General features: G+C 33.0%; 3 protein-coding genes across 4 annotated transcripts; 1 reads left to right on the top strand and 2 right to left on the bottom strand.

Moving 5' to 3' along the window:
- Window positions 1–2,987: 2,987 nt before the first annotated feature.
- LOC122596773 (sm-like protein LSM7) lies at window positions 2,988–6,706 on the bottom strand. Of its 2 annotated transcripts, none has more exons than XM_043769401.1 (6): window positions 6,535–6,706; window positions 6,110–6,158; window positions 5,697–5,778; window positions 4,805–4,876; window positions 4,277–4,329; window positions 2,988–3,240 (listed from the first exon to the last, which is right to left on the bottom strand). In XM_043769401.1, exons 2-6 carry the CDS (start codon window positions 6,110–6,112, stop codon window positions 3,151–3,153), a joined length of 300 nt encoding a protein of 99 aa, XP_043625336.1. In that variant the 5' UTR covers window positions 6,113–6,158; window positions 6,535–6,706; the 3' UTR covers window positions 2,988–3,150. The 2 variants fall into 2 exon arrangements, with proteins under 2 accessions (XP_043625336.1, XP_043625337.1); XM_043769402.1 differs by lacking the exon at window positions 6,535–6,706 and adding an exon at window positions 6,430–6,450.
- Window positions 6,707–8,979: 2,273 nt separating this feature from the next.
- On the top strand, window positions 8,980–11,095 carry LOC122595722 (40S ribosomal protein S13-like). The gene is made up of 5 exons (XM_043768151.1): window positions 8,980–9,109; window positions 9,206–9,278; window positions 9,997–10,135; window positions 10,228–10,414; window positions 10,888–11,095. Exons 1-5 carry the CDS (start codon window positions 9,087–9,089, stop codon window positions 10,919–10,921), a joined length of 456 nt encoding a protein of 151 aa, XP_043624086.1. The 5' UTR covers window positions 8,980–9,086; the 3' UTR covers window positions 10,922–11,095.
- Window positions 11,096–13,305: 2,210 nt separating this feature from the next.
- Window positions 13,306–15,353, bottom strand: LOC122596162 (UDP-glucuronate 4-epimerase 3-like). The gene has a single exon (XM_043768693.1). The coding sequence runs from the start codon at window positions 15,044–15,046 to the stop codon at window positions 13,715–13,717; it is 1,332 nt and encodes a 443-aa protein (XP_043624628.1). The 5' UTR covers window positions 15,047–15,353; the 3' UTR covers window positions 13,306–13,714.
- Window positions 15,354–25,129: the final 9,776 nt, after the last annotated feature.

The raw sequence follows: 25,129 nt of genomic DNA, 5'->3' as shown, positions 1-25,129 counted from the left end.
CATGACGTTTTTTACTCGACATCCGCATGCGTTGAGTTGTCTCTTTCTTCGGTCGTCATCCATGACGTTTTTTGCTCGACATCTACATATGCCGAGTTTATCTTTCTTCGTCGGTATAGAAAGATTCTTTGCTAGTGGAGGGACCACTTGAATTATTTTCTTCTATTGAAGATTCTTTGCAGTAATCGCAATTATGACTTTTACTCATAATCTTTAACTTTTTGCAAAGTTTTACTTTAGTGATTGGACTTGCTTCAATTTTATTGAAGACAATTTGTTGCTCCATTCTTTCTAAAGCTTCTTTTTCATGCCTTGATAGTGGGGTTCCACAATAGCTAGTGATAATGCAATGGTTACTACAATAATTCACTTTGTTAAAGTTTCCTGCTTTTAATCCTTATAGATTATTTAGGATCTTTATAAATCCTCTTGCTCTAATGTCAACCCAATTTTCTGGATCATTGTAGTCTTCATCCATTACTTTGGAGGGATCAACTTTTCTTGCTTGGGCAATGCCAATTTCTAAATGATGGTAACTTTGGAAGGATTCTCCATGTGACCAATCAGGAAGTGTAGAATTACACTTAATAAAGATGTTTGCATAACATCTTTTGTTGCTGCAATCTTTTTTTGAAAGTTTCTAATGGCTTTCTTCATTCCTTGAGGTAGTAAGCTAATTTCTAGCAAATTGGGAGAAGAATATATGAACGTTATTAATCCAGTTGAGAAAGCTAGAGAAACAAGCTCTGGGCTGGCACCTAGACAAAAGATAATTAGACTTTTAGTAGCTTTATCTTCTGTGTAGATATGGTCAACCTCGAAATCATTTTGACTTAGAAATCTGGCTTTGGACCACATCATTTTAAATTCGTCTAGAGAAATAATATCTCTTTCTTCTTTCTCTTCAGTAATTGTTGGTTTTGAGAAAGGTTGCTTGAATTCAATGATTCTTTCTTTTTTCTTGCTCTTCAATGGTTCGGTAAAAAAGGTTACCTTTAAAGGTATTTCTTTCTTTCCAAATTGTGCAAAATAGCGAGTAGCTTCTTGTTGAGCTTGTAACAGCGTTTTATATTTTCTGTATGGAAATGAATTTCCGGTAACATATTTGGAGACAACTCCCAGTCTTCATAAATTCCTCTGTAGTCGCTTTTGAAAATGACATAATACTTGGAGTCTATGTTTATGGGCTCGTGTATGACTTGAGCGTAACTTGGTCTGAGAGAGACCATTTCAGTTTTTGGCAAACTGTCAGCCATCAACGGATTTGATATGTCTTTACCGGAGCCGTTTGCTGCTGGACTAGATGAAGATTTTAGTTCTTCATTAACTTTCTTTTTGCTTTTTTCCAAAGCAACAGGAGTCTACGGATTTAATTTTTTTTACCCTTTACCGTTTGAGAGGGAATAGACTCAGATTTTATCCTTGCGGATTCCTGTTCTGAATTAACAGTTGTTAGACTTTCATCATAAAGAGCTATTTTTTCTTGAATAAGTTTTAATTCAATTAAAAGAATATTTTCTCTTAGGCGAAATGCCTTAAGTTCATCCATTATTCCCCCTTTTTTAAAATAGAAAGTAGATGTCTTTTTCTTTTCTCAAGTACTCCTTGTATGCTATTTATAGCAAATGTCAACCATCAACGAATTTGATATGTCTTTACTACTGAAGATAATGGTTGTTTGTTATTGGTTGAAATTAATTATTGTAATTAAAAGCAATATGTGTTTTCAAGATGATTAGTTGATTTGAGATCCACAGATTGAAGGTTCCCGTTGGAGTATTTAGTTGTAGTTTCCAGGTAAGATTTGTGTGTGTTTTTTTTGTTTGAACATTCAATTTTATTCATACTAGAAAAATTAGCAAGGTGCTAGTGATGACAAAGAAAGATAAAGTTTGAAGGATACAATCATGCAATAAAGATAAAAACTAAAAACTAAAAGTGCACCATCTCGGCCAATCTATACGAATTGATTTTAATCTATTGGTCATCCAAAGGTAGCTTGCAGTTTTCAGCTCTTCTGTGGCAACAAATTGAGGGATACTTGTTAGAGAAATTGCTATCATTGAGTATTTTCCATACGACCCAAACATATGCTATAACAATCAGGAGAATTAGCTTCCATCTTGAGGGGTCATTGATCTAGTCCTCATGGAAGGTAAATAACTCTTGTATCGAAGATGGCATGGTCAGTGGTAATTTTAACATATAGATACTACAAATTATAAAGGACCTGTAACACATAATGACAAACCAAGTGTGGTCTGTGGTCGCATATTTTTCTTCACCGCCCACTCAGGTCATGACCACAATCATCATGCAAAACTTGGGGTCGTCAACTGGCTGAGATTTCAATCCTTGTGGAAATCATTCATAAACCTTGTTTAAGTATGAAAACTTTCGTATGGAAAACCCACTTTTTTAATTGTATTTTATGCTACAATTCTCTTTTGTGTATTTATTCGGAGTATTTGTATTTGATATTCGAAAATTTTGATATCAAGTTAAGTCAGAACATTTTCCCCCGAATTAGATTTAAACTTTTCAAGTTCAAATATCAATTTATTATAAAATTTCTGTCTGATTTGTCACCTGTTTCATGGGCACTTGCCAGTTACCACAACATACAAGGTGATCGATAGTTATACATAATCACAAGCAAAACCATGGTGCCCATTGGGTCTTGCAACGAAATACATAAGAGAAACGCAATTATTCTAAGTTATGTTAGAATTTTTTTTTTTCCCACAAGATAAAAGGACATTAACATCTGACAATCTAGATACAAATGCCAACTTCAAGTTATAAGCTTCATTTTTCCATAGGACTGACCTAACAAAAAGTGATATGTCGTGCAAGCAAAAGTGAACTAAAACATATGTATGATTTAGGTTTGTTAACAAGCATCATAACCTTTGCTTTTACAATCTTCTAAATTGATTATCACCTTTAGTCCATAAATACTTAACTGAAGGCTCAACAAAAGGAAATTGCAGAAATATTACAGGATGCACATATATTTGAACTTGATAGATCAAAGACTGGTACGATGTGAAGCTCAATAAGAGTCAATGGAGCGGTCATTTTGTTCAATACTGATGAATTGAGCTAATTTCAGATATATTGCAGATTACACAGAGTGAATGTTCAAGATTAGGCTCCATCTGGCTGTACAAATGGATTAGCAATCTCTTCTGTACCATCAGTGGGTGAAACAAGCATAACAGCAGTACCCCTACAAACCTGCAATAATAAAACACAATTAGTATTCCTTTTCAAGTTCAGCTAAATAACTTATACAACACTATATCCACCTTGGCCTAGGTTGATCGAAATTCCTTTGCAGAAAAAGACCTTTGCAAATAAATTGATCTGTATTATAGAGACCAAGCTGCTACTTACGATTAGGAATGAGAATGACAGACACTCACAAAGAGACATAGACGAACATACACACATACACATACATATGATGAATGCAAGTTCAAGGAATTGTACCAATGAGGTGTGAGAATTTGGACACTTCCAAGGGGTTGCCATGATGCGTGCTAATATAGATGGCAAGATGCACAGCTTGGGTAACAGGTCAAAATGATACCAGTTTGAAACGGGACTTTTGTATGGGTGTGTTGGGTTAGGTAGATACACAACATAGCTAATTGCGATTGAACCATATAATTAGTATAAATAATTATATATATCCTCGGATGAGACAGCAAGAAGTTGTATACATTTCATAACTTTTAATCTCTTAGACCAGTTCTCTTTTAGCTACATACTTGTGTGACCCGCCTTAAGATATAACACCCCAACTCACCCATTTTAATAAAGGTAGTGATCCATACGTACACCCCCTCTTTTTAGCTATACACCCCTAATTAAATATACTGGCAATTTTGTCCTTATGGTGTTAAAAGATAAGTTGGATTAAATAAATGTAAAATGGTCAAAATTATGTATTAGTGGTGTATGGATAAAAAGAGGTTGTGTATGGGTCACCAACCATTTATAAGTAAAAGGGTGGAAAAAGCCACCTCCCATTCTCATTTTATCGCATAAAACCTGTATTTAATACAATGAACTGATGTAGGCTATAGAATTAATAGATTCATATCATGGCACTTTATGTAAAAAAATGAGAACCAGAAAAACAAGGTGACAAAGAATTATCCGGCTGAAGAAACATATCAACTGTTAAACTGGCATAACTAAAAAGTCTCAAATAAGAGCTTTTTATTATTTATGAAGAAAAACTCTAGATTAAAATAGAGAAACATACTATTAAGCCAAGACTACGAGTTTGATCAGTGGTCTTTAGTGGATCATCGGCATCTGCAGCAATTCATATAATAAAATTGTCATTCTTCTAATCCAAAAGTATATTGAAAAAAAACAATAATGCAATACTAGTTGGCAACCAAAAGTAAAAACAACACAATGATCTAGCTTGAAGTAGCAGTATAACAGACATTTAAAATCTCTTAATAAGAGGCCATAACGAACAGAGTAGCGAATCTACATTCTTACAGATAGTTGCATTTGACCTGTCATTAAACAAATTGTTTATAAAGAAAAAAAAAATCAATGCCGTCAATACCATTTTATAAAAGCACAAGACTCAATAGTCATACTGAAAGTGTCTTTAGAGTTTTATAAGGTAAGGATTTCCTAGTATCCTACATATATTATAGGCATTATCACATAGAGATTACAAATTACGTGAGAGAAGATATGAGTTTCGAACCCACATATACACACAGAAAAAAGATATTACTAAGGATTAAAAGTTAATGCATGAATCCATTACCTCTAAGAAACTCAACAGCTTCATCTAAAACAAGGTTCAGCAACTGATCATATCCTTTAAGTGTCCCTGACACTAAATGATAAAGAATGTCAAATCAAGAAGCAACCAACCAATTATAGTCGTATTAGAAAAAAGAAGATCCAATCATAACATTAATGAATCACGTGATCACCACCACGAGGTAATTCATAAAAGCGAAAACTAAAATCTAATAGTGGGATGAATGGGGAAGCCAAGATATGTCCTTTATTCAACTTTTTTGGCTCAAATATCCAATAACCTAGAATATTATATTACACCTAGGGAGAAAAAAAGATTTTATTGCGTAAACATCACAACCAAAACAGTTTCAATAGAAAACCAATCGATAGAGCAGCAGTCAATTTGTCACTTCCAAAACTTACCCAAAAGGTGAAAATATCTCTTCCTCCTTGATCTAGATTTCTTATTCTTTTACAATACTTTTCTCTTTTTTTTAATCTCATCAATACAATGTAGATGTATATTCTCTTGGTGACATAATATCATTCAGTGTTTCATAATGTTCATATCGTACTTTTTAGTTTTACATCAAGTGTTGAATCCTTCGTACATGTACTAATTTCCAAAAAAGGTTTGCCTTTGTTCCAGATCTAAAAAGAACATGTCTTGATACAAAAACTTATCTTTCAAAGTATCACGAAAAGGTGTCCTGGTTATAAGTCTATATTGTAGGTAAAGTTAATAGTAGGTTGTAAGCAGATTTCACAAAGTAGATTAAGTTTAAACTCAACAAACACAGCACAAAACACCATATAATCGTTTTCAAGTTGCCTCGACATACTTTAGCCATGTTCAATTCTATGTAATATGCAAAATAAAACAAGGTAGATATATATTTGTCTTTACTAACCTTGTCTTCCCCCAGTGAGCTTGACTTGGACACCCTTGTCAACAAATTTGGCTAAATCCAAAACTGTTTCCTTCCTGCCTGACTGAAAAAAACAAATAGACAAGAGAAACACGTAAAAAAACTAATAAAGTAATCACCTTTCAACTTTTAAAAGCTTGAACATAAAGCGACTATAGTATCTCGGAGACACTATATAAATTCACTGGATACGGTGCTAAAGGTCACATCACTAAATACATTGAAGATGTAATCAGAAACCCAATCATCTTTAAGACATGAACCATTAATAGAGTATTTACTAGCATATACGACTTCAGCGAAACGTTTTGCTTTCATTAGTATACTTTGGTCTTTATGTATGATAATAAGATAAGTACATTATAAACGTTTTCGTACAAAAAGAAGAATCGTACCATCGTAAATAATGCTACTCTAACCGAAATCGACTAGCAAAATCTAAACCTGCAAAAAAGATGAAAACTTTATGTAATGAATCAACAAAAAAAAAAAGAAAATCTCTTATAAGGTCATTGTACTTTATGAAAATGTTGAATTTTAACATGTAAATTTGTTATGTAAATATCTATTTTTAATTATTTGTGTAAAAGTAGAGTAATTATATTAAGATTAAATATTTACAGTAACCCTCCAGGCAGCGATCTTTAACCCTAATATATATATATATGAAACTGTATAAATGTAATAAATATAATTAAGAGGATACAGCAAGAACCTAGGTTAAATAAGACCTAAATTACAAGTTTATTGTGTGTATATTTGGTGCTTAAAGGTGTAAAGAAAAATAAAGATATAATTTAGGGCACAATTGGTAACTTACGGTTGATAGGTGACGTAGAAGCGACGGAGGTAGGATTTCTGTCAGCCGGGGCTTGGTTAAGAAGGTAAATAGAGTGAGAGAAGTGTATGGGAAGAGAGAATGTGGTTCCACTGATTAGTCCGCAAGCATCAGTCGTGCATCAATAATGTTTGTTGCATTTTCAAAAAAATATATTTACTACCATATATGGGTTGAGTTATGTATGTGTCATGATCGATTACAAACATTTTAGTTCAACTTTTTCTCTTATAAATACAATTAGGATGCGTCACCTTTGTCGACGCGATCATATACCTAATACCTTTAGGAGGAATTCCAATAAATTGTGGGAAAATTTCATAGTAGGAATGGAAACCGCAACATATACACATCTAAAGGTTTTTACCACACCAGTCTGATGTCACACATCTAGGGTGTGATGGCGGCAACAATATTAGTGATGGCACTCGTCGGTAACAACGGCAAGTAGTGTGAGTTATTTATGTTATTGTCGTAGTATAATTATTTTAGAAGTGAAGAACATATGTTGTAAATACGTTTTTAGGATAAATTACAAAAATCATACCTGGGGTTTGTTCAAAACTACACTAGTCATACCTACAATTTAAAAATTACGCGAGACAAAATTACGATTTTGATATCTCACATGCACGACACATGACTTGACTTAACGGCCAAATAGACGACCGTTAGTGATAGGAATGGTCAGTGTAAGATTTTGGCAACGATGGGTATGTCTCGCGTAATTTTTAAATTGTAGGTATGATCAGTGTAATTTTGAACAAACCTTAGGTATGATTTTTGTAATTTACCCTAGTTTTTATTTTAAGTTTACTATAGGAATAAGTATCCTGGAATGTAACAAATTTTGAACGAATGTCTATAGTAGGAAATAACTAAAGTTGTTTGTATTGTATGTAAACAACTTTAAAAAGTGTTTATTGTAAGAAAACATACGTGGCAACCATATAGAGGTGCCACTTGTATGATTTTAAAGGGTTAAATACATTTTCTTACATACAATAAACATTATTTTCGAGTTGTTTACATACAATTCACACAACTTTAGTTATTTCCTACTATATACATTTGTGCAAAGTTTGTTACATTCCATGATACTTATCCATTTACTATATATATTTCAAATACATATTGTATACATTTAAAGTGTAACATAAAGTATAGATAATGAATAAAAATTAAAAGCATCTTAGAGTTATCAACAATTTGATTGAGAAAATACAAATAATCAAATAGTTTGTAGTGTAACACAAATATAGATAATATAAAATTATTTCTTATTTTGTTTTATTATTTTAACATTCTACAATTCATTAATATTGTTTAAATCCTAGATCCACCATTTATGATGTGGGGACATCTAATTTGCATGTCTGAATTATAGACCTTTTAATTCTATTATTTAGAAGTCGGACCGTATACATGTGAATATAAAGATTTTTCTAAGGCTAGCAACAAGCAATCAATAGCAACTATAGCAATAGAATCGACGTTGTAAGATTTTTGGGACCTCTCCCATACCTTAAAGTAAGTCATTTTCGGGTCATGTTTGTGTGTTGTTTAAATGAGTAAATGGGATCGATTACCAAATGTATTTTAAAAGTATATGAAAACAATGTTGATTAAGTTTGAAGTATTGAAAAACATAACTTTAGCTATATCCATTTAATATATTATAATTGAACTAACTTGATCAACATATTTAACGTCTTGACCCATATCCTAAACATCTTACATGGTTTTTTCATGTCTGCAGTTAATTTCTTCATTGTAATCATTTTGTCGTGTAATATGAGAATTAGATAATCTCAATAGACAAATGCAGATCAACATGAATAATCATCTTTTTAACATCTCACCTTTACTTTTGGCTTATGTTTATTTTGATGAATCAATTGTATTTTTATTCCTATTTTAAAAATAAAAGTTTTTAAAAATACCGGTTAAATAAGACAAAAAAATAACAAATTAGCTAAGCAAAATTGTAAATTTGTAATTAAGTTATCAATAGACTCATCATGTAAAACAACCAATAAGCGCCAATGGGTTAAAACCCCAACGACATTTCGAAGTCCAGCAATGATACTTGGATCATGGGAGACCAGGGTTCGAGTCTGAGCAAACGAGGTTTTATCTCCAATTTAATGTCGAGCCTTCTATAGCGGTTAAATTGGTGAGTTTTCCCTCCCCTGTGATCCTTGACTTCGTGGATCGGTCGCTAGTGACTACCCGCCCGAATGGATGTAACAGTTAACCGTCCCATAACACGAACGTTAAAAACAAAAACTAATAAGCCCATTAAAATCAAGACAAGGCACAAGCCCAAGTAATATGAAAACTGGGCCACTACCCTACTAAAATGAAAAGCCCTAAAAATCAATATACCCTTCTTGATACTATATATATAAAAAATCGATCCACAACTTTACCCTCCGCCTACATTTTTTCTTAGGGTTTCAAGCCAAACTACATACTACTAGTTTTATCTCCTCCACAGGCAGCCGGCGGCCAACCACCACACCTCCGTCATCATGGGGCGTATGCACAGCAAAGGGTATTTTCTTTTCTCATTTCTCTCTTACTTTTATATTATGTATGTATAGATATATATGTATATGTGTGATACTGATATATAAAGTTGATTTTACAGAAAGGGTATCTCAGCATCCGCTAAGCCATACAAGAGGACTCCACCAAGCTGGCTTAAGATCTCTGCTCAGGATGTATGTTTGTTCTCTATATCTATTATCTTTTATTATTATATCATATCGTATTTGATAGTTATTATTTTCATATAATTATTTGTTACTTGATTATTTGTTTTTATTGGTTAATGTATCGAATGCTGGCTTTATAATTTAGAAAATGTGTTAAATTTTTAGTCTTTTGAGTGCTTGCTTGTGATTATAGCTTTGATAATTATCATTTTATGTCAACTTATTTTAGATCTGGGTTATGTAACTTGGAAGAACTTGTTGGCCTAAATTTTTAAAGGGTGTTTGGGATTTCATTTTAAGCACTTTTACGAGTGTTTCGAAATCGAAGATATAGCTGTTGTATTTGTTTATTTTATACTTTGATTAGATACCATTTAAAGTTCTTACTTTTAGCACAATTTTAAAAATAAGCAGTAGCACTAGTGAGATACGCAATTTGAAACAGCTTCTTAAACATGGTTTGGAACTTTTTTTAGTTATTTTGTTTCATGTTTAGGTTTATTCATACTTTGCTTTTCATTTTGTTTCGCTAGATGATCGATACGATATGTGTTGTTGAAATATTCAATTTAAAACAGCTTCTTAAACATTGACTGAACTTTTTTTAGTTATTTTGTTTCATGTTTATTCATAGTTTGCTCTTCATTTGGCTTCTGTAGATGATGGATATGATATGTGTTGTTGGGATAGTAATTAGCTTAATAAATGTTTTTCATTTTATCAGGTTCAGGACAGTATCTGTAAGTTTGCCAAGAAGGGTCTTACACCATCTCAGATTGGTGTTATCCTTCGTGATTCTCACGGTATTGCTCAGGTTAACAGTGTGACTGGTAGCAAGATTCTCAGAATTCTCAAGGCTCATGGTATGCATTGTATCGTTTTGTTTTTCTTTTTTATATGTTCACCTAATTAGTTAGTTAATTTGTTTGCATTGTTTTTTCTCTTTAAATTACAGGACTTGCTCCTGAAATCCCAGAGGATTTGTACCACCTTATTAAGAAGGCTGTTGCTATCCGAAAGCATTTGGAAAGAAACAGGAAAGATAAGGATTCAAAGTTCAGGTTGATTCTTGTGGAGAGCAGGATTCACCGACTTGCCCGTTACTACAAGAAAACCAAGAAGCTTCCACCTGTCTGGAAATAGTATGTCCCTTCTAAAAACCCTTGTCAATTGTCATTAGTATTATTATCTGACTGCCTCACTTGTATGCATATATTTACACATGTTGTTTTGGACTCTTTATGTTTACTGTTCTTTTTGTGTACCAAAATGTTATTTTGGATCATAAATGTGGTTTCAAATTTGTGGTTTCAAACTAGGTGTAATGTTAATCAGATTTTTAATCAAGCTAGAAGTGCATGAAGTGTTTAGTTTTATGAGAAACTTTGACTTTGGTTATATTGCTTTACAATTTTGTGAAACGGCATGACGGATTATTTTTTATTGATTTTTTTCCTTCTGCTATTTGGCTTGCTGCAAATGTTCAATCTGTTAATTAAACTTGTGCTATTTTTAACAAGTAGTCTTGTAGAAGTTTTCTTTCTGGGTTTTCATTTTGTTGGCATGCTATCTATACACTGCATACTGATAAAAAGGTTTTTTTTACGTATTGCAGCGAATCAACCACAGCTAGCACTCTCGTGGCCTAGAGAACTGTTATGTGGAAGCTGGATTCTAATTTTGGTTTAAAGTTGTCGTTTTTTAGTTGAATCTATGGTCTTTGTTTCTTAAAAAACAAGGGTGTTTGGAGAATGAAAAGATATTGTGTTGTTTGAAGTGAAGAACCTGTTAAGAATGTAGTATTAATCTATGCACTTCTCATACATTTTGTGCACTGCCTTTTTAAAATATCTTTCCTTTGCTGCTTGGTTGCAATCAATACCTTACTCACATGGTGAGTTTGTGTATGCAACTTATCAGTTTATTTTGTTTGTTCAATCTATTGCCATTTCATGATCTTATTTGTAGAAGCTTTATAAAAGTTTAACTTGTAGTTGAAAAAGTTACAATGTCTTCTCTTGAAGCATTAACTACTTTAATAAACGTGGTTCTCCTGCTTTCCTAGCAGATTTTCATTAATACTAATCTAATCTAGTTAAACAGAACATCTTTACAGCTGGCATAGTTACATATGATGGTTTCTGATATAGCTATTGAGGGTACTTGCAATAGAAGTTATGGCTCATAAGGGTTTGGGGAAAGCTTCCCCACTCCTCCCCTCCCAAAATGCTAGGAGCACCTTGCCGCCCTCCCCTCCCCCTTGCTTTTTTTTTTGTTTCAAGCTCAAACGGTCAAAAAATCTAGCTCCACAACCGGCACCACGCTCCCCAACTCCCTCCCCGCCCTACCGGTACCGGGGGGTCGGCGCGGTGTGCCAACCGGTACCGGCGCGGTACCGGTCCCTTACCCTACCCACTCCGTCCACCCTAAGGCATAAGTTGATGCTTGACAGACCATTCGTATGCTTTTATAAGTTGAAATCGATGGCAAACACCAACTAGAAGGTATTTACTGACGTGTGATTCATAGACCGTCAGGGAAAAACCTCCTGTTGACCAGGTTAGCGCCAACTGATGTGTGTGATTAATAGACCGTCAGGGAAAAACCTCCTGTTGCCCAGGTTAGAGGAGTCCTTCATAATCAGGCCCGGAAATCACAAGCAGACTTAATTACTTCCAACGATGGTGGTATCCGTTGCTAGCACAAAAAAGTAGAATAAAAGTTGCTAATTGCAATGAATTTTTTTATATCCGCTTCCTTTTCTTTCTTTTACTTGAAATGGAACTCGATAGATGCACCAATAAATGACATTATTTTCAGATGAGATACAAGCAGGAACCATGTGTACAACAATATTGTTGGTTGAGATCAAGATTGCCATAAGTATCAAAATCTTAGGTTACTTTTACACCCTGTAAAAACATGGGTCCACCGTCCTTAAAAAACACACATGCCAAACAACATAATTGTGAGTTTGTTACCTGCTCCACAAGTGGTAGATACTAACAATCTTTGTTACTATATACTATTGCTAATTTGCATGATAGTGTTCACAACAATAGCAAGTTGCTCAAAAGGCTCTATCTTACTGTCATTTTCCAGTTTTAAAAGGAGTAAGGGGCGAAGAAAGAAGCATGGACCCAGCACACAATATCAATACTATGATGTACAAAATTCAAGTCGAACGAATATATCAGCAAAGCAGACAACCCAAAGTTCAATCAAGAAACTAATTACATCCACTAGTCAAGATTGAAGTCAAGCTGTAGTCAAATATAAGAGCATAGATCCAAAATACAAATAATAGGAAAAAACTTCTAAATGCATCATCAAAGTTCCCAAGGAAAATGATGACTTCACAAACAAAAGTCAACCTAGGTCGATATACACATAACATTTCTTCAACCTGTACGTCTTCTATTTATATAACGTCAAACCTAAGACCAGAGATCCAAAGTGCATATTGTGTTTCGACCATAATGAACCAGGAACTAAACATCTAAATATATCGTGTTTTGGCGATTTTGAAGTCAAACCAAAGATCATAGATCTACATTTAACACATCATCAAGGTTTTTTTGGCAAATAACAATTTCAAACAATAATATCAAACTTAATCAAGCAAGGGATAATATCAAAAACTAGCGTCGAATTTTCATGCAGATACTTAACCTAACAGTATAATATACTATATCGATTCAGATAAACCACTTACACATCCTTCAATCAACATTTATAATGATCAAGCAAGGCCACTCAACTGACTGTCTCCAGTTAATGCTTTTCATAAGGTTATCCAACTTACGAACATAGATCCAGAATGAAAGACAAGGGCAGACATTATCTGATATATATATACACACAGTTTTAATGCAGAATTCAACAAAACAAAGTATGTCAAACTAGATTCAAGAAACCGATGTAAGAGCTTAGATTTTAAATACAAGAGAAAAAAAGAATAATCACATGAATTATAATTGTATACAACATGTTTATTTTCATTCAAATGCTGATTGAAACAAAAGAGTCAAAGTCGAATCAACAAACTGATAACATCCATGATCCATTATTTGAAGTCAAATCTGAACAAAAAATCTCAAACTATTGTGTTCTATTTATTTGAATTCCATAAATGATACAACTCCCACCAAATGAAGCAAATTTCTTCTCTTAGCCATGAATTCTACAATAATGAAGCTACAACAATTACATTTCCACAAGTAAAAAGAAAACACATATTCTTACTCTCTTTCGGTACATATCACAAAAATCAATTCTTCATCGTGGGATTTCTTCCTTTTTTAACTCTCCTTATCATCATTACGATATATGAAAACAAAGATCACAAAGATGAACATAATCAATCATGTGAATACCAAATTCAAGTATTTGATAATACCTTTACCAAATCTTTTGAAATTTTAATCCACGTGCATGAGCATTCAATGATCGTTCTTCTTCCCAGGACCATAGTAACTAACATACCACCTCACAAACTTCTTCAAACCCGTTTGAAGATCTGTTGTGGGCTTATATCCAAACTCCTTTCTAGCATAACTAATATTCGCATGTGTAAACGGAACATCACCATTTCTAGGCAACTTCATCACAGTCCTTTTCGCCTTCACTTTCAACAATCTTTCCAAAATACTAACAAGATCTGATACAGGAACCGGTGAAGTATTCCCCAAATTAAAAACCCTCAACTGCGCATTCCCTTTCTTCTTCCCGCCACTTCCTGTACTCTTTTCAGCAGTATCCAAAGCACCCAAACAACCTTTCACGATATCATCAATGTAAGTAAAATCACGAGCCACCGTACCATGATTAGCACCTTCAAAGATTTGTATCGACTTTCCTTTCAAAATATCCCTAGTAAAAAAGAAATAAGCCATATCCGGCCTACCCCAAGGTCCGTAAACAGTAAAGAACCTCAAACCAGTTAAAGACAATCCATATATATGATTATACGTATGCGCAATCTCTTCACCGGCTTTTTTTGTGGCAGCATATAAACTAGCAGGCTGATCAGTCCTATCTTTTTCGGAAAAGGGTGTCTTAGTATTTAGTCCATAAACACTACTAGATGATGCCCAAACAATTGCAGGCTGTGGATTAGCATTTTTACAAACTTCTAAAAGATTAACTAAACCAGCAATATTACTATGAACATAAGAACTAGGATTCTGCATTGCATATCTAACACCAGCCTGTGCAGCTAAATGCATAACATGAGTAAAAGGGACTAATTCAAATAATTTCGTTACCAAAACGATGTCGTTTATATCGCCTTCAACGATATATATCCCACTTCTTTCCAACAATGCTTGCCTAGCTCTTTTCAAAGAAGGGTCATAATAATTGTTGAAATTGTCAATCCCCAACACACCATCTCCACGGCGTTTCAAGGCGGCGCTGACATGAGTTCCGACGAACCCTGCTGCTCCGGTGACTAACACTGATAACCCATTTGTTGTTCGGATCTTGGCAGATGATTTGACCCGTTTTTCCCATCCGGGTCCTCCCCAAGATTGAGTCTTTAATGATCTTCTTGAAAGATCTTCTGATGCCATTGACGATGATGATGATGATGAGTTTGGTGGTGATTTGAAGAAGAAAACAAGGATTAAACCCAAGAATATAATAGTCCAAAATGTAAGTTTTGCAAAAGATGCATATTGCCATCTGTATCTATAGGTTTTTTCCATCTTGAATTTGCCTGGTGTTGATGGGATATTATCCATATGTGATGATGAAGATAACTTCATATTCATCAAACATACAAATCTTGATTTTTTAGCACAGTTTTTTTTTTTTTTTTTTTATAATAAAAAAATGATCTTTTCTTTGTAAATGTGATATGGGGTTGAAGTGAAATGAAGTGTTTTGGGCCAAGAAAATCTTGGGTGTGAAGAAAGATTGAATCTTGATCAAGAAAATTGATAAAGAAGAACAAATGGTAGTGTTTGTTAACTTTGGTTTTTCTTGAAGTTTTATGAAGGAATATTTTTATGGTTTCTTGGAGAGAGATTTGATTGATTGTGAGGAGAATGGGTGATGAAGAGTGATGAGAGAGAGAAATTAAAAGTTTGAGTGATGAGAAGAATTGAGTTGGAAGGATCTTGAAATGGATTATGAATGTGATAATTGTGAGTTAGTAAGTGGACTAATTACAGTTTGTCAAAGTCAATAGTGACGAGTGATTATCGATTTTGAAAACAAGAAAAAGGAAATGAAAATAACGATTTATGATTTTATTCCTGTCTCATTTGTCTTTCTTTTATTGCGATTTCCCACTTTAATCCAGGGAAGTGACATGGAGAATGATGGAGAGGTATACCATCGTGAGTTCAGATTCGAACTTTGGTGGTATCAAAGTATTGTAGGTATTTCATTTGACAGGTGTCGTTATAGGAATTACTCGATTACGTTTGACCTCTATTAGATTTGTGAAATATCACTTCGTTTAAAAAGTCTTATTTTTTTAACAAATAATAGGATGGTGACTCATTAATAAAGCCTTATATTTTGAAGAAATTTACCGGTCGAATCTTACTTTTTACATTTTTAAGAGTAAATTATTAAGGTCAGAGGATGAATTCAAAAGTTTTGGATTTCATCCCATGCATGCATGGTTTGCTGCTAACTAATTTGTTGTTAAAAATAAATGTTACTTTTTTCTTTTAAGTTCTATAGGTATGATATATGTTTATATGTATTTTTAATGTTATTTATTTCTTTTATTTTACCTCCAATGAAAGTTCATGAAAGTGAAATTAATATAAATCTTTCATGGAGACTCAAATCCATACAAAATGTCCAATATAAATGCTTAAGAAGCTAACATACATATATCATATTAACAAAAATATCAATGTTCTATAATTAAGTTAGATATGAGATATTATAATAATAACTAGTATAATTTGAGTCTCGTATCGCGGGAACTCAATTTTCGTTTTGAAATGGTTGTGTTGTTTTAGAGTATTTGTATTAAACCTCCAACCACCTAATTAAAAATCATTCGGTCATAAATAAGTTTGTTTCAAATAAATATATATTTACTTAATGGCAAAACCACATTAACATCCATCTGAGTGTTGTAGAGTTTCAGTTATTGTAATTACATTTTGTTACTTATGATGTGTCGCTATATATGTTAGCTTAAAACCTTTATCATATGAAATATATTTATTTCAAACAATAGTACAAACGTATCTACAAGTTTATAGTGTATCGAATACATATATTTAATATGTACCAAGAAAAAAGTCGAATGAAAGTTTTCAATATAGTAGTTGAAACCACAAAGAAGAAAGTGTGCAAAAACCAAATAAGAGTACAAAACGTTACGGGATATGACCATAAAAAAATTGCAATATACTGTTTGGAAACCCAGACCAAAAAAAGTGTGAAAAAAACTAACAAATAACCCGTAATAAAAAGCCCAAATGGGACGCGTTATGACAAAATCCGAATAATAGTAATGGTATGGGATATAGGCATAAAAAATTTGTAATATATTGTTTGAGAATTCATAAGGAAAAAGAAAGTAAAAAAAACCAATAAATAACCTGTAATAAAAAGATCGGACCGGATGCGATTTGACAAAATTTTACTAGATGATACGTGGACGAATAGTACCCGATTCCATTTAATAGGTTATATATAATATAATATAGCAAGTAAGGTCTAGTTACAAATTTAATAAATTTATAACATTGTAATGCTCTAAAGCTAAATGTAATTTCTTTTTAGGGTCTTGGACTAGATGGTGAAATGAGGTTGTGGACTTGAGAAACTTACATTTTATGTTAATATCAGAAATTGTGTACATCTTGGAATTTGAAGAATGTGTAGGGATTTGTTGGAGATGGGACTATGGGAGTGAATGAGATCTTGATGCTAATTGTAAGGAGGGTTCGTAGGTATTGCACCATTGGATTGTGTGAGATCTATGGGGGGTTGCAAGCTTATCTCCATAACTCTTTTTTATAGCAAGAACGGTAAGTATAAACTATTCGATTTATAAATCTATGTTTTGATAATCTAAAGTCAATTTTCCTTTGAAAAATTACGAATTTAGATTTAAAGTTTTCTTAGAACAAAAATTGAGGAAAACCAACATAAATACAAGAGTAAATTACACGGATGGTATCTAAAGTATACCCCAAATTACTTTTTTTCTACAAACTTTGGAATTTTCACTCGGACCATACCTAAACTTACGTTTTTCCACACTGATCATACCCAAAGTTCCACTTTTCCACTTGAACCATACATATCACTAACGGCCGTCTATTTGGCCGTTAAGTCAAGCCACGTGTCGTGCACGTGAGGTATCAAACACGTAATTTCATGTATATTTCAGGTATCATCGGTGTAATTTATTTTGAAAGTAATTATTAAAAATGAAAAAAATTAAATTCTCATAAGATATTTCGTTTGGGAAAATTATATACATATATTTTATATTTTTGTATTATTTTTATAATAAATTTTCATTTAAAAAAATACAAATAAGTTGTAAAAATGAAAAAAAAAACAAAAAAAAAAAAATGATACAAATAAATTGTAAAAGTAAAAAAACAAAAACAAAAAATGAAAACATCCTCATTTTTCTCACCCTTAATTCATCATTATAATAAATAATAATAATAATAATAATAATAATAATAAATAACAACAAAATAATAATAAAAAACTTTAGATGCATGTTTTAATATTATCACCCTTAATTCATCGATATAATAATAATAATAATAATAATAATAATAATAATAATAATAATAATAATAATAATAATAATAATTTCTAATGGAAGTGATGATTTTTAAAAAAAATAATAATAATACAAATAAGTTGTAAATAATAATAATAATAGTTACTACTACTACTACTATTATTATTTTGATACAAGCATGCATCTAAAGTTTTATTGAAACGGATCCGAAAGTTCTCCGTGACTCAACATATTGGGGCACGAGTTTCTGCTCATATTTTTCATAGGATTAATTTTGCTATAGCTAAAGGTGTGGGAGCTCAGATAGTATCGCAACTCCCCATTAATTTCTTGTAAATTCTATGAAAATTTAATAATAAAAGTGTGGATTTTGATAAAAAATAAAATAAAATAAAAGAAAAAAAATTAAAATAATAATAATAATGATGATGATGATGATGATGATGATGATAAAAACTTTAAGGGTTGTTTCGAGAATATTAAGTTTCATAAAAAATATTCGTGTAGTTTAGGAATACATGTATGATAGATAGTCGTTCAAAAAAAGACAAAAGAAAAATTAATAAATGAAAATATATCTATCCAGCTTAGTAGATGAAAATAATAAAAAATATATCTACCCAACTTAATAATATATATACCCACCCAACTTAATAAATGAAAAAAAAAAATTTAATATAAAGAAAACTCTAAAATTCTTATTAATTATTTTTATGGTAAATTACATGGATGACTTGAAGTATACATGAAATTACGTGTTTGATACCTCACGTGCATGACACGTGACTTGACTTAACGGCCAAATTGACGGCCGTTAGTGATAGGTATGGTCCGAGTAGAAAAGTGGATCTTTAGGTATGATCAGTGTGGAAGATGCAAGTTTAGATATGATCCGAGTAAAATTTTAAATGTTTGTATCAAAAGAGTAATTTGGGGTATACTTCATGTACCAATCGTGTAATTTACTCTAAATACATTAATAAATCAACACAATAATCGACTCTTTTAGTGACATGGATGATGGATGCAACACTCGAAAGGAAAAATAGTGATCTAAATTCTAAACAAACCAAAAGATCAAATAAATCATAAGGATGGAATCCTTTCATTTCCCATAAAACACTCCATCCGTATATTCGTACATTTCTTTAATTCTTGCATATGATCTAGTACCATGGGGGAAATTCATGCAAAAATCATGAGCAATTGCCGATTTACTCATTTACCGGTACTTTTAGCTTTGCAACATGACAATAAGTATGTATCAATTCGATACAAAGGATCAAGGGATTATTTATATGAACATATGTTATATTAAGTAAAACTTGATTTGTTCATATTTAAACAAATTTACTGTTTATATATAAACATATTAAGTTATAATTTAAAAATTCTAATAATTCGTCGAATACAATTAGAGCTGGCATATCGTGTCCGACACGACACGATAAGACACGAACACGATAGGGTTAAACACGAACACAACACGATAGCTAATCGTGTCAGTTTTTCCAAACACGAACACGACACGATTTTTAACAGGTTACACGATAAGGGACCTGTTAAGACCCTGTTAAGAGACTTGTTAAAAGTTACACGATAAGAGACCTATTAAGGGACATGATAACGTATCTTATCGTGTCTTAACGTGTCTTTAACAGGCCCTTAACGTGTCTTTAACAGGTCTTTAATGTGTCTTTAACGTGTCTTTAACATGTCTTTAACGTGTCTTTAACATGTCCATATATATATATACTACTTGTCTTACGTGTCATATTGTGTCTAAACAGGTCCGGACCTGTTAAGACACGAAACACGTTAAGGCAATCACGAAACACAAAAAAACCAGGTCGTGTCGTGTCATGCTAACAGGTCCGTGTCGGAAATTGCATGCTGTAAATACAATGGTTATCATTTTACATCTTAATCATCGACATCAAAGCATTGATGTGGACCATCTTTACCATGGGTTTCATAGATACACATAAATGAGTGTACATCAAAGAACGAATTCTGAAAAAAAAAAACATCAACATAAACTAATAAGACTAAAATTATGTTCATATTCATTTATTAACTAAAAGAATATATAATTTTTTGTTCATGGTTGTTTATTTAACTAAATGAAAAGACATAAACAAATTTATATGTACTAGCGTTGTACCCGCGCAATGCAGCGGGGAATAAGAAAAAAACGCCGGTGGTTTGATGGTGGTTTGTGGGGCGGCGGCGATGAAAAAGAAAAAAAATTAAGCCGGCGGCAGTGGATGATGGTTTGATGGTGGTTTTTGGGGCGGTGGTGGATGGTGTTTATGGGGGGAGAAAATCAGAGAAGGGGGGAGAGAGAGAAAATCGGAAATCGGATGAACGTGTGTGTGTGTAATGAGCGTGATGGAGAAAAAATAGGGTAGTATAAATTAGAAGGGTATAAAAAACATTTTAAAGGTAGAGGTGTTAAAAGGGGGTGAGGTAGTTTGCTTATTAATGGAGTATAAATAGCTGGTTTCATGTCTGAATATTAGTGTTTATATTTTAGATCTTTTAGTTATAGTGATTTATTCATTTGAGTCCTTAATTTTCCATGGAAATTAAGGGACACATCCCCACCTTTCATTTTTTGTAATCAATGGTTCAGATTCATTTGATGTATTTAAAGGAAAAAACACACGGAAGGTTATATCCGTAAATTCACACGCATTCTTCCTTTCCCTCCTCTCTTTCATTTCCCCGACCTTCTTCCTTTCCGCCAAATCAACACACACATTCATTATAGGGTTTCTCTCCCCCAAATCACTTCACCGGCCTGTGATTTTCCTAACCTTCGTTTTTTCCGGCGATTAAGTATGTCATCTTCACCGGAATTAATGAAGAAGTATCAAAAGAAACGTAAATCTGTCATTCCGATTGGTAATCAAGTAGTCGTTCCGAGTGATAATCAAGTAGTTCCGAATATTTCTACACAGTCGTTGTCTGGTACGTGTATTATGTTCTTCATTTTGTTCATTTTTATCCTTTATTTATGCGTTTTATTTATTTTTAGTGTTTTATTAATTTATAGGGTTTTTATTTTTAGTAAATTTTAATTGTAGATTATTAGAAATTTTTGTTTGTAGATGTACTGTTTAATTTTTACATCTAAGCATGTATGATTGTTTGCTACAAGTATGTTTGTATGGTAGTTTATTCAATATGATATGAATGTGTGTTATTTTACAGTCAAATATCTAGTTGTTCATGTGTAGTTGTTGTGTTGGTTATGTCGTTGATATTGTTTTGTTTAGCGAAAAATCTGCAATTTTAGTGTCTTCTCTATTAATTTGTTTCTCGTAGTTTTAATCAGATTATGCTGGTTGTTCATGCGTAGTTTATGTATTAAATTTTAGTTCTCTGTCTATTGCATTTGAAAATGTTGCAGAGTTGCAACCTGATAAAGAGAATAAGAAGGCCAAGGTGTCTAAGCAACCCAACAATGCCATTTGTGCGGATGATTTAAATCAACCTCTTTCTGAATTGGGCCGTGTCAAAGAGAAGAAGAAGGCGTCCCTGAATGCTGCTCGTTTAGCTTCTGATAAGAACTCCACTAAGTGTCCTAGACAAGATCTTAAGAAAGCTCCCAAGAAATGTTCAGTTAATGCTTCAGATCTTACCTCTATCGTCTACAGGACCACACCTAGTGCATTTGCTAGTGTTATGACTCAACTTAGTCTTGCTCAGAAGAAGCTGCTCCGCGAGTTAGGTTTTGGTTCCCTTATAGGTTTTAATATCAAGAGTTTACCTCCAAAACTTGTTTACTATGTCGTGGATTCGTTTGATGGCAAAGATATGGTCATTAGGACCTCGAAGGGGGACATTAAGTGTGATGAGCAAGCTGTTTTGGATGTGATTCGAAAAGGTGATGTTGATCTGCACTCTGGGAAGTTTCAGCCTGATGCTGAATTCCGTAAGCAATGGTTAAGTCAATTTAGTGGAAGTAGAAGAAATTTGTCACTAGCAACTGTTATCAGTAGATCTGATGGTGCTGTTGATTTTCTGTTTACAATCAACTTTTTAATGTTGTTTTGGAATACGATGATATGTAGTGACAACAACGGTTTGTTGAAGTATGATGTGTTGGATTACGTATCTAGGGAAACAAAAGTGGCTGATATTGATTGGTGTGGTCACTTGTTGAAAAATTACAGTATAGTAAAAGTCAATGGAACCGACTTCATCCTGAAAAAAATGCTTATGCCGGTCCAACTATTTTCTTAACTGTAAGTGCATGCCTATGTATATTCTATATGCGTTTGTTTATATTTTTCTTGGTTTTAAAATTTCTTCTATTTCCCCTTTATTTTGTAGCTCCTTTATCTTGACCGTACGATATGTCCGAGTGTTCCTATTTGCCGACAACGTCCAGTCTTTAGAAATTGGAGTGACTTTATTGAAGCTCGTGTTGATAAGGAAATTCTCAATGGAGGTTTTGGTTTGCTCGAACTTGCCCCTGATTTTGTTGAACACGAAGATTCGGGTGAAGGTTTTGTGCATGTTAGTGATTCTAACAAGGAAGGCATTTCTGATGAGAAGAAGGTACTATAATGACTAGTGATAATTTACATTACTTATTTACCGTTTGGTCATTGGTGTCAGATAAATATACATTTACTTGTATTTAACTAAAATATGATCAGAATATGTTGCCAGGTCGAGTGGTCTGTATACAATCAGGTTTGATTGAATTATTTTAATCAAATATGATTGTGTATAGAATCAGTGTATACAATCAGTTTTGATTTCTATTAAACCAATATATGTTCAGACTTGATTGAATATGTTGTCAGGTCAAGTAGTCTGTATATCATCAGTTTCTATTGAATGTTTTTAATCATATGTGATTGTGTATAGAATAAGTGTATACAATCAGTTTTGATTGTGTAAAGAATTTGTGTTTTGATTAATTTTGGTATGTGTTTTTAGTGATCATTGACTGGATATGATGTGGTTATTTGTTTTTATATTATAATAGGAGTATCTGAAGTTTATTGAAGACAATTTAGATGTTGTTTCAAGTATGAAGAAAGTACTAGTGGATACTTTCAAAGATGTGGATGCCAAGTTTGGTGATGATAAAGTTTTCAAAGTTTGTCGTGCGAAGATGATCGATATATTTTCATTGAAAGATTTTGAGGGCAAATCAGGTGATGATGATGATGAATTGGCGTCTCTATTAGTGAAAGAAGGTGTTCTAAGTGATGATGCAGTTGGTGATGTGATGCAGTCAGGAGATTTAGTGGATGATGGTATTCCGGTTCTTGTTAATCAAGGAGAAAATGAAGCATTAAATGGTGTGAATCTTTATTCCGATGAAGTACCTGTTGATAATCCTCAAGCTGATGTTCATGATAAAGCAAAGAAGATGAGTGAAGACAATAAAGAAGTAGATGATCATCTTTCTGATGAAGAAGTGTACAATATTGCTACTGACCAAGAAGATGAGTTATTTTCAGAGTGGTTGCGCTTCGATCAGCAGGAGGTAATTCATGATATGAAAGAATTTCTCAATCGAAGTGATTTATATTCACTTAGCCTTCCCAAACCCTCGAAAAAGAAGCTAAGGTATACACCAACTTTTCATATTTTGACTCAGGAGACTGAAGAAGATATGAGTGTTCCTCCTAAAGTTGTAGATCCAGAGCCTCCGTCCAGCCCAACTGTTTTGCAGCCAGCATTTGGTAAACGACGACGTAGACCAGCTCCTGTGTTGCAATCCCCATATGTCAATGCGAAAACCCCCGTTAATTCGCGTATTTGTCATTCAGAACTGTGTGTTGCGATGCAAATGTTTTCAGAATTAGATTGTTCTTGAACGTAAGTTTCCCACTTCCCGTATAAGTATTAATTTTATCATTTTCATAAACTGAAATGATCATAATTTAGCTGTTTTTTTTCTTTATTATTTATAGTCAAATGGTTTTTGAGTCTCCTGGTGTATATGGATCAAGCTTTGGTATGCGTTTTATGTTCCAATCTTTAGCCCCCGGGTCATATATTGAAGCTGGTGTCATAGATTGTTGGGCTGCAGTGTTGAATTTCCAAGAAAGAACTAGGAAACCAAATGCGGTATCTAGATTGTTCTTCAATACAGCTATTCTTGTAAGTTTTTAATCTGTTACAAGTTTTGTAACTACTAACAAGCTCTATTTTTATTTACTTAGCCTTTTTTTTATCAAACAGTCGGAAGAATTCTTTGAGTCTAAGAAGAAATCTGCCAAAGTGCTTACGACTTTATTTGAGGATAATTTGCGTTGTTTCTTTGGCAATCATTCTGATCGAATGTCATTCAGAGACTTTGATCTGGTATAGCCTTTAGTTTTCTGTTCTTATACTTAATCATTCTTGATTCTATAGTTGTAAGTGTTTATTCTGGAGACTTAAGACTTTACCTTTATCATACATACAGGTGTTTTTCCCTCTCTGCCGTTCATCACATTTTTATTTGTTGGTTTATGATATAAGGGATAAACCGGCATTTCACATAATCGACAATTTGATTCCTGAAGATGTCGGAACCTTTAATGGAAAATACAAGAAGGTGACAAGTACTGTGGTAAGTATAAATCAATTCGTATCTTTGTTATATATGATATCAACCGTAATCCGTGGTTAGTGCATGTATTGGGTCTGATTTAAGCATGTATTGGGTTCACTAATTGTCACAATAGTCGATTGCGTTTCATTTTTGGCTTCACGTTTGATATAGGCATAAACTTTCATATGTACAATCAACTTATATTCCATGTATTTGATATGTACAATCAACTTTGATTGCATGTATTCGATATGTACAATCAACTTTGATTGTAATATGCAATATAAGTTGTACATTTGTTTTGATAGTTTTCAAAAAACTGTTGTATACAACATAAACTGTTCTCGGCTCACTTGATGCATGTGAAACATCCTTCTGCTCAACTTGTTAAAGGTCTTAAGCCTACACAATTTAGCCTCACCTGGAATACAAAAGATAACTTTGTGGATTGTGGCGTGTTTCTCATGCGCCACATGGAATCGTTTAAGGGACAGTCTGAAGATACATGGAATTGTGGATTTCCGAATGAATCTAGAGACCAGAAGT

Source organism: Erigeron canadensis, chromosome 4 (assembly GCF_010389155.1).
Source record: "Erigeron canadensis isolate Cc75 chromosome 4, C_canadensis_v1, whole genome shotgun sequence".
NCBI lineage: Eukaryota > Viridiplantae > Streptophyta > Magnoliopsida > Asterales > Asteraceae > Erigeron > Erigeron canadensis.
Note: the sequence above shows the minus strand (reverse complement) of the source record. Positions and strands in the feature narration are given on the sequence as shown.

Bases quoted from the DNA above. Each gene is read 5' to 3' on its own strand.
- LOC122596773 (XM_043769401.1), bottom strand. The intron at 4,877-5,696 runs GTTAGTAAAGAC...TTTATCATTTAG, and splicing joins GCTCACTGGGGGAAGACAAG to TGTCAGGGACACTTAAAGGA. The intron at 4,330-4,804 runs GTAATGGATTCA...GAATTGCTGCAG, and splicing joins AGCTGTTGAGTTTCTTAGAG to ATGCCGATGATCCACTAAAG.
- LOC122595722 (XM_043768151.1), top strand. From the start codon at position 9,087: ATGGGGCGTATGCACAGCAAAGG. The intron at 9,279-9,996 runs GTATGTTTGTTC...TCATTTTATCAG, and splicing joins TTAAGATCTCTGCTCAGGAT to GTTCAGGACAGTATCTGTAA. The intron at 10,136-10,227 runs GTATGCATTGTA...TTTAAATTACAG, and splicing joins CAGAATTCTCAAGGCTCATG to GACTTGCTCCTGAAATCCCA.
- LOC122596162 (XM_043768693.1), bottom strand. From the start codon at position 15,046: ATGAATATGAAGTTATCTTCATCATCACATATGGATAATATCCCATCA.